The 15,000-nt window shown below is 38.9% G+C and overlaps 1 protein-coding gene across 2 annotated transcripts in view; it reads right to left on the bottom strand.

The window, feature by feature from the left end:
* The window catches only part of LOC138015626 (voltage-dependent calcium channel subunit alpha-2/delta-4-like), a 58,364-nt gene extending 49,079 nt beyond the window's left edge, over window positions 1–9,285 (bottom strand). For both annotated transcript variants that reach the window (XM_068862710.1, XM_068862711.1), the window contains exons 1-6: window positions 9,147–9,285; window positions 8,988–9,069; window positions 8,708–8,824; window positions 5,014–5,076; window positions 3,751–3,877; window positions 2,209–2,340 (exon numbers count right to left, since the gene is read on the bottom strand). In XM_068862710.1, the coding sequence (XP_068718811.1) occupies window positions 2,209–2,340; window positions 3,751–3,877; window positions 5,014–5,076; window positions 8,708–8,824; window positions 8,988–9,069; window positions 9,147–9,232 (607 nt within the window). In that variant the 5' untranslated portion in view covers window positions 9,233–9,285. The remainder of the gene's footprint in view (window positions 1–2,208; window positions 2,341–3,750; window positions 3,878–5,013; window positions 5,077–8,707; window positions 8,825–8,987; window positions 9,070–9,146) is intronic.
* Window positions 9,286–15,000: the final 5,715 nt, after the last annotated feature.

Raw genomic sequence — 15,000 nt, 5'->3', positions numbered from 1 at the left:
ACACCCTGAGCCTGGCCCTTTAATTAGGCCCTACTGAAGGACAGGCATCCATTACAAAAATAAACTCACTGGAAATTAGAGGCAACATCAACTAAAGGGGGGCAAAAATCCCTGGTCTCACAGAAAAAAGCTACAGTACAGCCCAAAAATAATGCACGCGCAAGAAGTGGCGCAAGAAGTTCTTGCGCTGCAAGAACACGCAAGCGGTCAAAAGAAGTTAAGTTGCGGTTTATCCGCAAGAACATTCAAAGCGCAAGAAGATAGAAAGCTTGCCGCAAGAAGTTACAAACTTAACCGCAAGACGCATAAAGCGCAAGAAGTTAGCGGGTCCACCCGCAAGAGTAGTCGGTGTTGCTTGTCTGAGGTACTAACGGAGCACTAGCTTAAAAGAAAGACCGGTGAACGTGAATGTTTCAAAGCAGTAACTAATTTCTGCACTTTCAGGAAAAAAAAAGACCTTCAATCACGCCATTAACTACCAACAAGCAGGCTCGCAAGCATAACAAACCACATCTAAAGAATGAACATTTGAATGTTTTAGATCGAACGTGTAGCCATTTGCACATGATGCCGGGAAGGTGACAGTGTTACGTGTAAGCAAATGTCGTGTGATATCTTCATCCGCAACAGAAAACTCGTGGTATCAACAATACTATAGTAAATAACAAACAAAAGCTTATGCATTTATAACTCCTTTCAGAAACACTTATCAAGGGAACTACATTGTAGAATCCCACCTGCGAGATCGAAAGCGACAAGAGCGAATGTTTCAAAATGTGAAATGCACATAAATGCAGAGATTTAATAAGGCTGCTTTGAAATTTGCTTGTTTCATTCCTGTTTGATATCATTACTTTTTAAATAGAATGCACATCACCAGGAAAAGACGAACAATAATTTGCATAACAACCATTGCGCTGAAAACAAGTCGGTCACGCTTTTGTCACGTAATTCGCCGTGGCATACTTGTATTCATTTTTCCTTTCTTTTGGCTTTGTTAAGACGGAATGGATACAGAAGACGTCAAAACAATACAAGTTCCCCATCAAATTGCCCTAGAGAATCTGCCTCTGTGGGACTCCAGGGCACATCAAACTTGATTCATGCTTATTTTATTTTTTCTCAGTGAACGCGAACTGAGTAGAATTCAGAACCAACCTTAATTTAAGCGGATTAGTCGCATGAGGGTATTTCTCACCCAGAAAAAAAATTCATCCAGCGACATAATATCCAGCTGATTGGAAAATATACATGAAGGCAGCTGATTTTTGAGTGTCTCGTGCGTCACTTATTGACAATTATGGAGCTTAAGCACGCGCATTTTGAGACACGGACGATAACCGGAAGTGAGTTGTTTTCCCTTTTAATTTGTCTTCAAACAACCATGGTTACATTGCTAAGTATCTTTTATCCATTTGAAATGATTAGTATAAAATCTGGGAGACGCCACCGTTCTAACAGGGTAAAAAAAACGTAAAAAAAAAAGTAAACTAGCAACAATCACCTTTCTGGCTTTAGGTGACGATCGTGAAATAAAGCCACGTGCTTGGGAGCAGACAACAAATGAAAATGGCGAGCTTGAAAAATTCAGTCTTGTGAGTCTGCTTACACTGCATTTTCCTTGAGATATTTAAACAGGAATGCAGAGGAAATTTCAAATATTCTGACAGGAATCAATTCTAGCTTCACATTTATGTGAATTTCACCTTCTTTCTGAGATGTTGCCGCAAAGAAGTTCTTGCGGTCAGGATTTTTTAACAGAAAGAAGTTCTTGAGGTGCCAACTTCTAACCGCAAAGAAGTTCTTGCGGCTGGTAGGATTGTGGTGCAAGGAGCCGCAAAAAGCTGCAAGAAGTTGCCGGCTTGCGGACGCAAAAAGAAGTTCTTGCACGTGCATTATTTTTGGGCTGTACTGTACCTCTTCCCTTTTCACAACACACGTTCATCAAACAATTATTTCAGAATAGAAGACAGTTTCTGAAAGGTAAGAAGCAAAAACAAAGGAAAACAAAATATCTGCTAGCAGCCCAGTAGAGTAGCCTGAGCCAATACAACTGAGTACATAATGGTTAAATTTTTTCTGGCAGCTGGCTTAAAGTTTGACAACCATGGCAACCCTGCAATCAGTTTCCAATCTAACAGTTCAGCTAACATCAACTGTGACAAGGGGTCCCACAACAAAACCAAACAATAAGCCGGTGATTTATACCTGGATACACCCTATAAACTCCATCAGAACTTCCAAAGTATTGCCACAACAATGAGGGGTCATCTCTGTCATTCTCCTTGAAATATGGATTCAATTTCTTTGTCCATGTGATGGTATTTTGAATCTTTATCCCTGTGAATTGAGTGAATTGTGTCTGATTAATGTGTGCCACTAAGGATAATGAGAACAGAAACACTTTTACAAAGCATTTAAATTACGTAATGTTGTAAAATTACAGCGAACTAATTCTGGCCACCAAAAAAGTACTGAAATTGAGACCCTAGCTATTATAATTTGCAGTCACCAAGTGACTATTCTTTTGTATTTGTTGGTTATTCTACCAAACAGAGGGCAAATTTTTAGCAAACAACAGTGCCTACATGTACCAACTTACATGTACAAAAATAACAAGTCAGAGCAAATTTCAATGAAATTCAGCATAAATGTGAATGTCAATACTTCAAAGAAAGTTAAATTTCCAATGAAATTTCATTCACCATTTTATTTGGACATGTCAAGCAAAACTTCATTCACCATATTGCTGTGGCCCTTCAATCAATCAATCAATCAATCAATCAATCAATCCAATTTTGATCCGGGTTGATCCCCGTAAACGGGGTGGCCGAATTAACCCCACTTTGTCAGCAATCTTTCTAACTCCCACTCTCCATCTCGCTCAATTCATGGCATGCTTTTTCTCCAAACCAACGCTCTTGCTCTCCTTCTCCACTTGCATCTTCCACATCTTCTTTGGTCGTCCTCACTTCCTCTTGCCCTTCACTTCGAAATCCGATGCTTTTCTTAGAACATGCCCATCATCCCTGCTCAATGCCCGTACCATATCACTCCATTTGCCTTTGCCATCCGCACCACTGTTTCCTTCAATCCCAACATCTCCATCAGGTCCTCTGTCCTCTTTTTCTCCATCAGTTTTGCACCACTCATTGCTCTCACCATTGCTCTCTCGGTTCTCAAAATTGCTATCTCATTTTCCCTCAGACACCATGTCTCACTCCCATATAACATCGCCACTCTTACACAACTCCGATAAACCATTCCTTTCACCTTCAACGAGAACCTTTGAGTGAAATGATCGAATTCCCAGTTTTTTGAAATTCCAAGGAATTTTCAACTTTTGCCATATAATGCAAATAAGTCAAGACTTGAGAAGGTTGGAATTCTTGGGAATTTCCAGAAATTAACAATTTACAGCACTGCAAGTCTCTCAATGGGGTTGGAAATTTCCTAGATTGTATCATTACCCAAACTCCGTGAGTTAAAAATCTTGGGAATTTTTGGGAATTGAAAGCTAAAAGGGCTTACTGTGGACTAGGAATTTGTGAAATCAATTAAATTGGAATTCTTGAGAATTTCTTGGAATAAGACTGGACACGGCAGTCACAACAATAAAAGTTTAAGGGTCTTCTTTAAAGGCTTGACTTCAAAGTTAATCTGGTGTATCTTGATTTCAACCTAAGAAACTGGAGCAATGAACATCATCAAAACTTTACATATCAAGCAACTTTGCACTACAAATCCTACCTCCACTGTACACGTCAGTAGGGATATGAACTACACTATTATTCTTGTTTATAGCAACTGAATATGAAAATTTTCGATCAGTTCTGAAGTAATCCTCTGGTAACTTCTTTGTGTTCAAGTATTCCACCTAAAATAACCATGCAATGAAATTAGTGCTGACGAGTCTTAGAACAGTTTTCCTTTTCAGCAGCAGATCTAGGTGTAGAGTTTGAGGCTCAGTCATCACAAATTTTGTCATGTCAAAACCAGGTTTCAGTCCAAGTGACTGTACAGTATTGATTTCTGCTGCGCTTATTTTTACAACTTATTTAATTAATTAAAGGCCCATATTTGCCCAAAAGTCATTACAGGTATAAAGGTTATTTGCATTTGTTTTCAAATGATGGTTTCTCCAAATTTATGATCTGATTGGCTGAATACACTCAAGCGAATCACACATGAAACAAACAATGTCAGCTATTTGAATAATTTCGTGTTACAGAAAATTCAGTCACAATGCGCAATGAATTTTGGGCAAAGTGGACTTTTCAGTTCTAGTGACTGACTACTAGGCAGGGTTGTCCCTTGTTGTTTGCCACAAAAACCGTTTTGGTTGTTCCTGATGAACACTTAACTTTCAAGTAATGGCTGGATGCTTTGATTCAATCAAAACATTGCTATAGATTAGCCTGAACATATTAACTACATGTAAAAGCCACCTGAGAAACTGTTCGTTTCCACACTTCGGGTTAATTAATTCATATAACATAGATAAAAAAAAAGATAGAGTTAAGGCAATACAGGTCTGACAAAATGATGCAGATTTACTGATCAATTTCATCTATGTATTGACTGAATGCAAAAATCGCCGCTAAAAAATTATTCTTATGTCTTGTGTTAACTAGCCTGTTAAATAAACTTGTTAACATGAATAAAAATGGAAAGAATTTTGCCTGTAAAACTAGTCATGCTATTCAGACTAATTGTCACAAAGACAAAAGACTAATTTTTCACCTAGTAAAACAACATCGCACTTTTAGAAACTAAAAAAAAATTAAAAACAGAAAAAGAAAAATAATACATTCAATTAAACAAGGTATACAGAAATTAACTAAAAGAGTAAAACAAACACTTTTAAAATTTCCTTGGACCACACAGGATTACACCCGGCCTACACAAAATTATTTTATAACTGGGCAACTTTAATGATAATTATAGTAAATGACAGCACAAAGAATACCAAAAGATGAAGTCAGACATTGAACAAAGAATCTCATAACTTACATCTTTAAGGGAAGGATTGAATGTATAATTTTCTCTTACTTCTGCAGTTTTTTCAGCAAGATGCTAATGAGGGAAACATCAGTCATGTAAGACATGAATGTTATGTTAAAAACAGCTATAGTCTACAAAACAAATAATAATATTACTTAGAACAAAAACAAGGGTCAAAAACTTTTTTACCACTAAATACAGTCATGTAATTAAATGGATACATACAGGGCATTTATTAAGGATATGCACCTGGAAAACATGGGGAAAATAACAATAAAAATAGAAATTCTACTCATATTCTGACTGGATTACCTATGGCAACCCAGTAACAATAAGATTACCATAAAAACTCATATAAACCACATCTTTTTTCCAAAATATTGGGGCTCGAGATTGTGGGATTGTGGGTGCAGCTTATACATGTATACAAGACCATTGCTTTCAGAGGGAGTAAACTGGCTGGTATGAGGTCACAAATAGCACTAAAAACCTTCACTAAATAAAGATTAAACATAGGTATTCTTCAACGGATCACTTCAACAATGATCTCTCCACCACATGCAAGAAAATACCACACTATTCGGGAGAACTCACAAGGCAAAAGGCCAACGGTTTTTTTTCCCTTCATTACTTGCACAATACGTTTGTTCTGTAACTCTCTTTTAGCGACATGTTTTTCTGCAATCGGTGGATTCCATATATCAATATGAACATGATATCCACACGCAACTGATGGGAAAGCAACCTTTCCATATTGTTTACTGATCATGGTGAAAAGTACCCTCATGCATGGTTACTAGGCAAACATTTTCTATTGTTCCCTGTGCTTTATTTTCATTCGAATTTCATTGTTTTATTTCAACTGTGGGTTTTAACAATTAAACAACTGTTGTCAGTCTCAAGAATTATAGAAATCCATTAAAGATAAGCTATTAAAAGGTATTTTAAGAGTTGATGAATGAATGAATGAAGCTTTATTTAATCAACTTCTTAAGGTCGCTGGGAACAAACAAACAACTTTTTTTCGCAGAGTGCTTTTTCAAGTTTTTGCTTTTTTCATCAGCGTCACAAAGTCACGCCGATTTTGGGGATAATTTTTTTCAAACTCCAGCTCACTTAACCAGCAGACCTGTTTTTGTTCGTGAGTTATGCACGCGCTACAGGCCTATTTGCCACCACGGCCTTAGTCACTCAATCGCTCACTCTTACTAACTCTGTGACATTGAATGTAGTGCACTTGTAAAGTGCACTACCACAAAAACCAATTGAAAGTAATTTTTAATTGGGCTGTTTTATGATGACAGGCAAACTTCCTCTTATGCTTTTCAGAACCCATACAAGAAGTCATAATGGTGTACTTGAGATTTATTTAAATGATTTAAAAGACATTATTTTGAGCACTGGCTTCAATCCTACAATCAAATAAAGTTATATCAATAAGTAAATTTCAACTGGTCATATTCTGAGCACCACTTTCTTTACATTCCTGTTGCAAAACTTAAATGCAGATAATTTTTAAACCCTTAGCTTCCCAAAAGGACAGCATACCGATTTTACTCTCTAATGAGCCCTTCCAAGGGTTCTTGGCGACAAGCCACATCGCTCCAAAATTGCAAAAAATGTAGCGACAATGACCTTATTTATACACACTTCCGTAGCTCGTTTTCACATCATTCTCAAAAAAAGCAAAAAGAAGGACAAAAGGAGCTGCAAGGGTAAAGAAAGGAAAGGTAAGTTGTCTGACACTGTTTACCAGTAATTACTGACTAATAATTACAGAGAGGGTTTTGACGGTCTTCCTTGCATTTAAGCTTAACCCTTTCAGCCCCCTGGGGTTCCCCATTGATGAGTAAAATCGTCTGGCGTTAGACAGAGTAAAATCTATAAGTGGCACTATTGGGAGTTAAAGGGTTAATGGGGACATAGTTTTTGAGTGAATCCAGCTGTTGTTAATGGGGACATATAGTTTTTGAGTGAATCCAGCTGTTGTTAAGCAGTGTCTAGCAATGACAGCAATTAATAATTAATATTGCAAGGGCTTAACCACATAAACACTTCCGTAGCTCGTATCTGCTAATAGCCCCTCTGCACCTCCCTACACTTCCAAGATTTGCTAAATGCTATAATTAGTTTGTAGAACAGTTTCTGCCGCGACTTTTCGCACTCATTCTCTTCTCGGTCTCTGACCCCACATCAAAATAAAATGGCTGACAGTTTGGAAGTTGTTATTGTGGCAGAGTTTTCTGACTGGTTGCAGTCATTGCACATCACGCTTCCAGCATGCAAAGGAGAAAACAGTTTATTCGGAAATTTTGTAAAATTCTGGGCTGTAAACCCTGGCTTACACAATTCGTAAGAAGTTTTGGGTGTTTCTCTTCCAGAAAAACACATGTTGGTGCCATGATGAGGCTCCTGTGGCTAAGCCCGTTTATAGGGTAGCTAAGATCACCAAAACTGTTCAAAAGTCTACCTCTGGCTTTCTCAGTAATGGTGATCTCAGTAGTGGTTGATCTTCTATAAAAAGAAGGACGTTTTCACTCTTTAAATTAAACAAAATTACAGGACACAACGTTTAGCCAACATTTGTATTCTAGCGAAAAAGCGACAGCGACAATTGTATTGCAGCGAAAAACGACAACGACATTTGTCTCTAGCCAATTCAAATAGGCGACACGTGGGCTGTAAAATGAGCTACAAAGCAACATCAGAACCCCCCTTAATAACTAGTTATAGCTGTCGCTAAAGTGCCAACGAGCCAAGCTTGCGTGATCTGGCGTCTGCAAACATCACGCGGCGTACTCGTGCGGCACTCTCATTGGTTATCGCTACGGTCAACATTTCATCGCTTTGGTCTACATTACAGCTTTTGGTCTACATTACACTCAAATTTGAAGCGCTTCTGAGATTTCGTCCGCCTAAAAATCTTCTCGCGGCTCTATAAGCTGCCGCCTCGCCAGGCCTTCTGTCTTCAGAAGGCCTGACTCGTTGGCAATTATTGGAAGGCCTCTCTAATGCCAGACAATTTTAATGGTGAATGCAGGGGAACCCTCTAGCGACAAAGGGGAAAACATCTGTAATTTTGAAAAAGTTGGCGATAAGGAATTCTGAAGGAAAAGACAGGTTCCTTCAGCGAAGTAAGACGCCGAAATCGATAATATTCTCATTCAAGTCAGTTTTATTTCGTATACAACATTATTTTAAATGCCCCATTATTGTAAAAAGGGGAAGGCAGCACTTCTATTTCGAAAAAGAATTTTGCTGAGCGGAAAATCGGATAATTCGCAACAGCGCAGTTAGATGTCCTTAATTTAATCAGCTGAAAAGTCAGACTCGTATATCTCATAAATATTTCAGAGCGCTTGACATGGAAGGATTTCTTAAATTGAAGAAGTCACTTCAGAAAAATTAATTTTCTTTCGACTCCCAATACAACTAGGGAAAATTTTAAACACGTACAATCGAAAATATGAAAGCTCGCCCCGCATTACTTATATTTCACAAAAGCAAATAAAAGTTTTCACATTATTTCAATATTTTGCAATTTGAAATTCATGTTGTTTTCAGGCTGTTTCAGGCAAAACGCGCGGAACACAATTCCGGCTTGCGATCTCTGGGCGCGTCAATTTGGCCAAAATAGAACAGTTTTTGAATTTCAAAACAATGTGTCTTGCATGAAGAACCCAGATAAACGGCGGAAACCAACCTTTATGGATTTTGTTTTGCTCTGCAAAATTCCCTCGAGGTGAATTGTCATATCGCGAACGATCTGACTTCCATCTTTCTTCGAAAGATTCGAAAGGGACAAGCGACTCTTGTATTCCTGCAAATAATATAGATGATAGATAGCAAAAAAAAACAGCAGCTAAAGCGAGAAAATGGTGCGTGGTAAAATTACAATTGTTTCCGCTAAAATCAGCACAATACATAAAAGTTACGTAAAAACATGAGCAACGCTACAGAAAAGCAAACAACACAACGCTCACCTCTTGAAGTTCGTTGAATTTAGTTTTATTGTTAAAGAAATACCGCAGTTCTGCCCCGGCGTCCTTTGCCCATTTCTCAACACTGAATGAATTAAAAAGAAAATCCATTGACATCTTTGCAATGCCGAAAAATTCTCACGCATTTAAGCCCTAACTCACTCTTGTATTCGCAATGCTCCACCTGTTCTTGCCAGCGCACAAAAGGCACCCAAAAAAAACAGAACCCACGTTAAATAGCCAGGCATATCTTCACGGGAAATCCTGCGACCAACGTTATTTCAAAGTCGAACTCCAAACTACTCTTGGCTCGAGTCAGGTGCACTGCACCTTTACACTGTACCAAAATATATTCTGGGCTTTCCTGGCTGCTCTAATCGCCTCCCAACGACAAATAAGGAGATGTAGTCATTCATTTTTAAAGAATGTTTCTTCACATGACAACGAAACTGCACACAACCATTGGTCGAAACAGCAGAAGGCAAAATTTGCATTTTGAAGAAGTTCGGTGACTTCCACGGTTACCGCGTCACCGGATGGGCAAGAAAATATCAGCTGTACGAGTCAGAATAATTATACAACTTTCCTCTCTACTTGTAAAATTTTTACAACTCTCTTTTGTACAGCATATGCTGAGATAATCGAAAGATGGCACCAAAAATCCAGTTTGTTCCATTGACACAACGGTGAGTGTTATCGGGGTTGCCAAATACAGTTAAATTATAACCTCAGTCTGCATTTTACCGCCAGTCTGCAGTCTGCAGTCTGCGTTTTACACTGACCGGTTGCCAAATTGTCACGCAGATGGCTTATTTCTTTCGCATTTAATTACATTTTTTACCTAACTTGTTCATCTTAATACTAGTAAGAGGATTATCAAGTTCGCAGTTAAATCGATAAAGACATGAAGTATACTGGTACCTGAGTGTAAGCGATCTTGAGTGCTTGCAGCCATTAATATCGGTCGCCATATTTTTCTCCGAAAACATATGAAGATGGTGGAAACGCGCTCGGTCCAAAGTAGACTCGTCATGTAGACAAAACCTGGGGTAGGCCATGGCCTACGCCATGTCGTAGGCCATGCTGTAGGCCATGGACTACCCTGTGGCTAGCCTGCGAGCAGGCCCTCCGAGGGACTGGGGTTGGGGGTAGAATGAGAGCCTGCCCGCAAGGCTTTGTATTCTGAATGTCGCGTCCAAATTTTGGACGCAAAATACTGATTGGCTGAAATGAAATAACATCGTGACGTCACCAGTGACAAGCTCCGACAATAAGAAAGCCTCTTCGCTTCGCTGAGATGAGGTGGTCAGAAATGCGTCTGAGAAAATTGTAGAATGTTGCAATTTACCATAACTTTACATACTTACAGGTCGGGCGACGCGATGCAATGGCTTCTCTACTGGAAGGAAGGAAGTTCTATCTCTGTTATCCACAGGATTGGGAAAAAGGCTTATTTCCCAACTGTTTTTCGTAGCGGCCAAAATACAACGAGGGCGACTTCATGTCACCGTGGTAGTTTCCTGTCCTCGACAAAGCATTATCGCTGATCACATTTGGACAAAAATGGGCCTTTCGGCTGCCTCTGTTGCTGATTTAACGATAGAGAACGATAGAGGAACTCTACACGATTTTAGCAAGTATTTGGTTAAGCCGAAAAGGCGACTCCACAAATGATTGCTCGATCTCCTCGTAACTCCGCAAATACTCAATAAACCTTTGAAATAAATTGGTGTAGGTATTGTATGTAATGTCTTGATTCATTAAAATAAATTAAAAAAGATAACCCCGCTTCGCTTTACCGAAATTTGGCAGCAGTTGTGGTCGACGATTCTCACACAGAGGAGATGCGGTCAGGGAAAACGAATTTCTCTATTACGATTCCCGTCGTTTGAAGTTTGTGTGCTTAATTTTTCCCTAACGAACGAAACATTTTTTCCGCGGAAGGGACTTCGACGAATTACCGTAATGAATATTCAGCTACGCTTTACAGCATCAGCAATAGTTGTTTTAGGCTTTTCTGGCGAAGTCTTCCTTCCTTTACAGTTTTTTTTTGAGTTTCTGCCTCGAGCAAATTGAAATACACAACGGGTGGCTTTCTGTTTTCTGTTCTTTTTTCAATGTTTACTTCGGGTGCGCGCTGATTGGCTAATCTTTGACAGCTCTCTCAGCGTGACATCAGGAGGCGGCATTCAAAATTCAAAGGGATGCGTGCAGGCTCTCCTTCTCTCCCACCGAGGAGTGAGAGCCTGCTCGCAGGCTACCCTGTGGCCTACCGGTGGGACAGGGCTTAAAAACGGCTGGACATGCGCACTAAGACTCAGGCTTCCTCCCGCCATTCGATTTTCAAAATGGCGGACGACGAATGCAGATTTGACACGTCATTGTAACGGCCATTTCCAACGTCTTGCTCGCCCAAGGCCTTCAACTCCAAAGTGAATGAAAGGCACAACTGTTCAGTGCTGCCGTTTTGATCATGAGGGCAGACATCGGAACGGTGATTTCATAACTATCAAGCAATCGACACAGCTCTCTTGAAGAGAATCTTTCACCGTTTCAGAATTTGCTCAAGGTACAGTTTTGCCGTGAACTAAGGGCGTTTCGATTTCTCTAAGGTTTTGAAAAGCATTTTTGGATAGGTTATTTGTTACTGTGACACATATCAAAAATGACTTTTGATTCGTTTTGATGAAATTTTTAAATTCCTTGTTGTTCATGGACTTCAATGACATTTCATACGGAACAAACGGAGGAGCCATTCGTGAGTTGAAAACACTTTCGTCTCTGTTGTTGTTGTTGTCTTCGTCTCTTGTTCAGTCATTGATAAGACTTTAAAGTATGCCTGGAGTTCAAAGAGTCGTTTCTTATTCAATTCGTGGGCAGATGAGAGTCTGTGGCTAAGTTGAAGGTTATGTTTCGTCTAGTTAGCAATGGTACATAAAACCTGAAGTTAATAAACTGCTTTAGTGTGTTTGAAATCTTGTGTCGTGTCTTTCTATTTTAGACCACCTTTACACGATTCTTGCTCAACGACTGCCCTTTCGGCCAAGGATTTTTCTCGCAAATCCGCGGCTGACCGGCGTCGCCTCCTCGGCTGTTTAGTTTATGTTTTGTTGTTGCAAGTTTGTTAGGGGTTTTAAACTTTTTTCTCTTCATGATGTATTATGTTAACGTAACCTCAGAAACTGCTCGTTTTCCACCTGTTGCGGGAACCTATTATTTTCTATTCCCTGGATAGCGCTCATACCCGTCCATCAGCCAAACTTCAGACTGTGGAGATCTGAGGAAAATAATTGAGGTGCCGGAAAAGGAAAGGGAAAGTGACAAAGAATGAGAGAGTAGGCTGCTAACAAAAATTTCGATCTATCCATCTAAATAGATACACAAATATATTTGCACATTGTCATTGATCTAATAACAAAAACAAATTGAAGCACAAGAAATTTCCAAAAAATCTTGCTGCACAAATTGCCACCCAATTACAAATGAGGCTCTCCTTTTATTTCACATGCAACAGTCATTTCTCAGCAAAAGGCTCAACTTCGGGAGAAAAATGAGGAACTCAAGGATGAAACTAAAATCATTCACAGAAAAATAAAAGATAAACAGTTTAGTCCCTCTGAAATGTTGCATACACCCAGACCCATCTCGCCAAATAAATGAAAATACCTTCAGCACAGTCAACCATTTAAATCCATTAATATATCAATATGCACATTCTCCACACTGTTCTCCAGACATTTCCTATGGCACATACATGTATGAGGAGAATAATTATTTTATTTCACAATCAAGTCCTTTTTCACTTGTAGATCATTTCCCATTTTCTCAAGAACCTTCATGTTTGATCAGTTAAGAGACATTAACATAAGGAGAAATAAATTATTGGTAACTCTTAGGGGTTAAAGGGCTGAACATTCACTAAAACCTACATCTATCAGGGTGGATTCATAACTGTATGCCAGGACATTGCCATTCTGAGTTCCCAGGGACACTGCCACATCTTAGGTTCTTTTAAAACAATGATAACAAATCAGCCTTGTCATCAAATTAAATAATAAGAAATGTAAACAGAGTACATGAACATTTGCCACATAACAAACTATGTATACAATAAAAAATTCAACAAGCTTGAACTCTTCAGTACCTACATGTATAACATTTTTGCATTAATTTTACTATGAAAATGGAACAAGTGAAACCTCTTCTTATCTGCCCCATTTTGAAATAACTTTTCAAAAGGGGAAACCACCTTTAGCACACTTTTCCAGCAATTTCACAAGGCCCTCACCAGACACTAAGCAGATGGTGGAGAAAATCTATATGTCCCTTCCAAGATGGAAAGCTTTTGTGAGGAGCTAGCCTGCGAATGCAGATTTATGGAAATACATCCGCATTCGCAGGCTAGCGAGGAGCATGCACCAGGAATGTTTTTGAAGATATTTTGATGCTAAATTTAACAACGAAAAGAGAACCCCCTCACAAAAAAGAAGAAAGCTTCAAAAGTCAAGGGTTGTAGTAGTTCTGCAGAACTTGAGTTTCTTTCGAACCAGGTAGTTAACTAAAAATGTTCAAACATTTAAACAAAGGAAGTTCTGTGATGCATTTATGAAATTATACTCAACGAATAGGAAACCCAAATTAATTTAAAGGGCATATAGGTGAAAAGACTCTGGCGGGCAGCATATGTAAATATGAGTCAACTAAATGCTTGATAACAAAAAACAGCTTCACATGAAATGTAAATTGAACAGAAGACATTTGTCATTAAGAACAAATTCTAATAAAATGTTGGTCTGTTCAACAGAAAAATAACAGACTACAAAAGGCCAATGGTCTTAATTTAACCCATTGGCTCCCAGGGGTTCCCCATTGACGAGTAAAATCGTCTGGCGTTAGACAGAGTAAAATACTCTGGCATTAGACAGAGTAAGATACTAAGTCTGGCCAGCTTAGGCCGGTTTGGGCATCAAAGTGTTAAAGTTTGGTGGAGCTTTCTACAATTCCCTTATGGCTGGACAAGTGATGTGGTATCTTGTTTACCCAAATTCATTGCATAACTACTAAACTGAACTTGCCAAAAAAAAACCAAATGGAAATTGGTAAAATACTAAGGGAAGCAACTGAGGCATACATTCCAAAATATACTACACAACAATAACAATTGAATAACATTCAGTTACAAGTATATGTAATGCAAGGGATAAGCATGTGTTAACCAGGTTACTGAGAAAGTTACAATCAAAACAGCTCAAGCGTTCCTCTGATGAGCAGATTCACGAGTTCATTATTGCAAATTTTATATCGGTAACCATTTGAATAATCTGTTTGTCGAATGAATAGTGCAAAATTCAAATCAATCCTCAGTTGAAAACTCGAATTTTGATTGGAATATTGCTGGCTCCCGGTGCCAGGCTGCCGTGGGAATTTCACAGGTTTACTGATTTGCATAATCTTCCAAACAACTGTCATTTCACTCTAGCAACATTACCGTAATCTTACCAGTATCCTCAAACTTGAGACACCATGTTTTTGAATTAAAGATGAGATAGAGAAATTAATTTTAAAATAAAGGCAAATCACGCTTGTTACGACCTTGGCAGATTATGCAAATTGCTACACCTGTCAAATTCTCACGCTGGCCTGGCACCGGAAGCAAGCAATAATCCAATCAAAATTCAAGTTTTGACCTGAGGCTTGATTGAGTTTTGCATCACTCATCCGAAAACCAGATTGTTGAAATGATTCCTGAAATCAAATCTGCAATAATGAACTCATTAATCTGCTCGTCAGAGGAACGCTTGAGCTGGTTTGACTGCAAAGTGAAGGGATTGTGTGCATGTTGTTGTATATCAGTTAATCGTCTAATCTTGTATATGGGGGAAATTGTGATGCTGAATATATTTTTACACAATGTTATTGGCTGCTCTATGTGGGGAAAAAAACATTTATCATGCTCATCGAGGACGACATCCACTTCATCCATGCACAACAACACCCATGTACCACAACTACTGCC

Source organism: Montipora capricornis, chromosome 9 (assembly GCF_036669925.1).
Source record: "Montipora capricornis isolate CH-2021 chromosome 9, ASM3666992v2, whole genome shotgun sequence".
NCBI classification, from domain to species: domain Eukaryota; kingdom Metazoa; phylum Cnidaria; class Anthozoa; order Scleractinia; family Acroporidae; genus Montipora; species Montipora capricornis.
The sequence above is the reverse complement of the archived record's forward strand: the minus strand, read 5'-3'. Positions and strand labels throughout refer to the sequence as shown.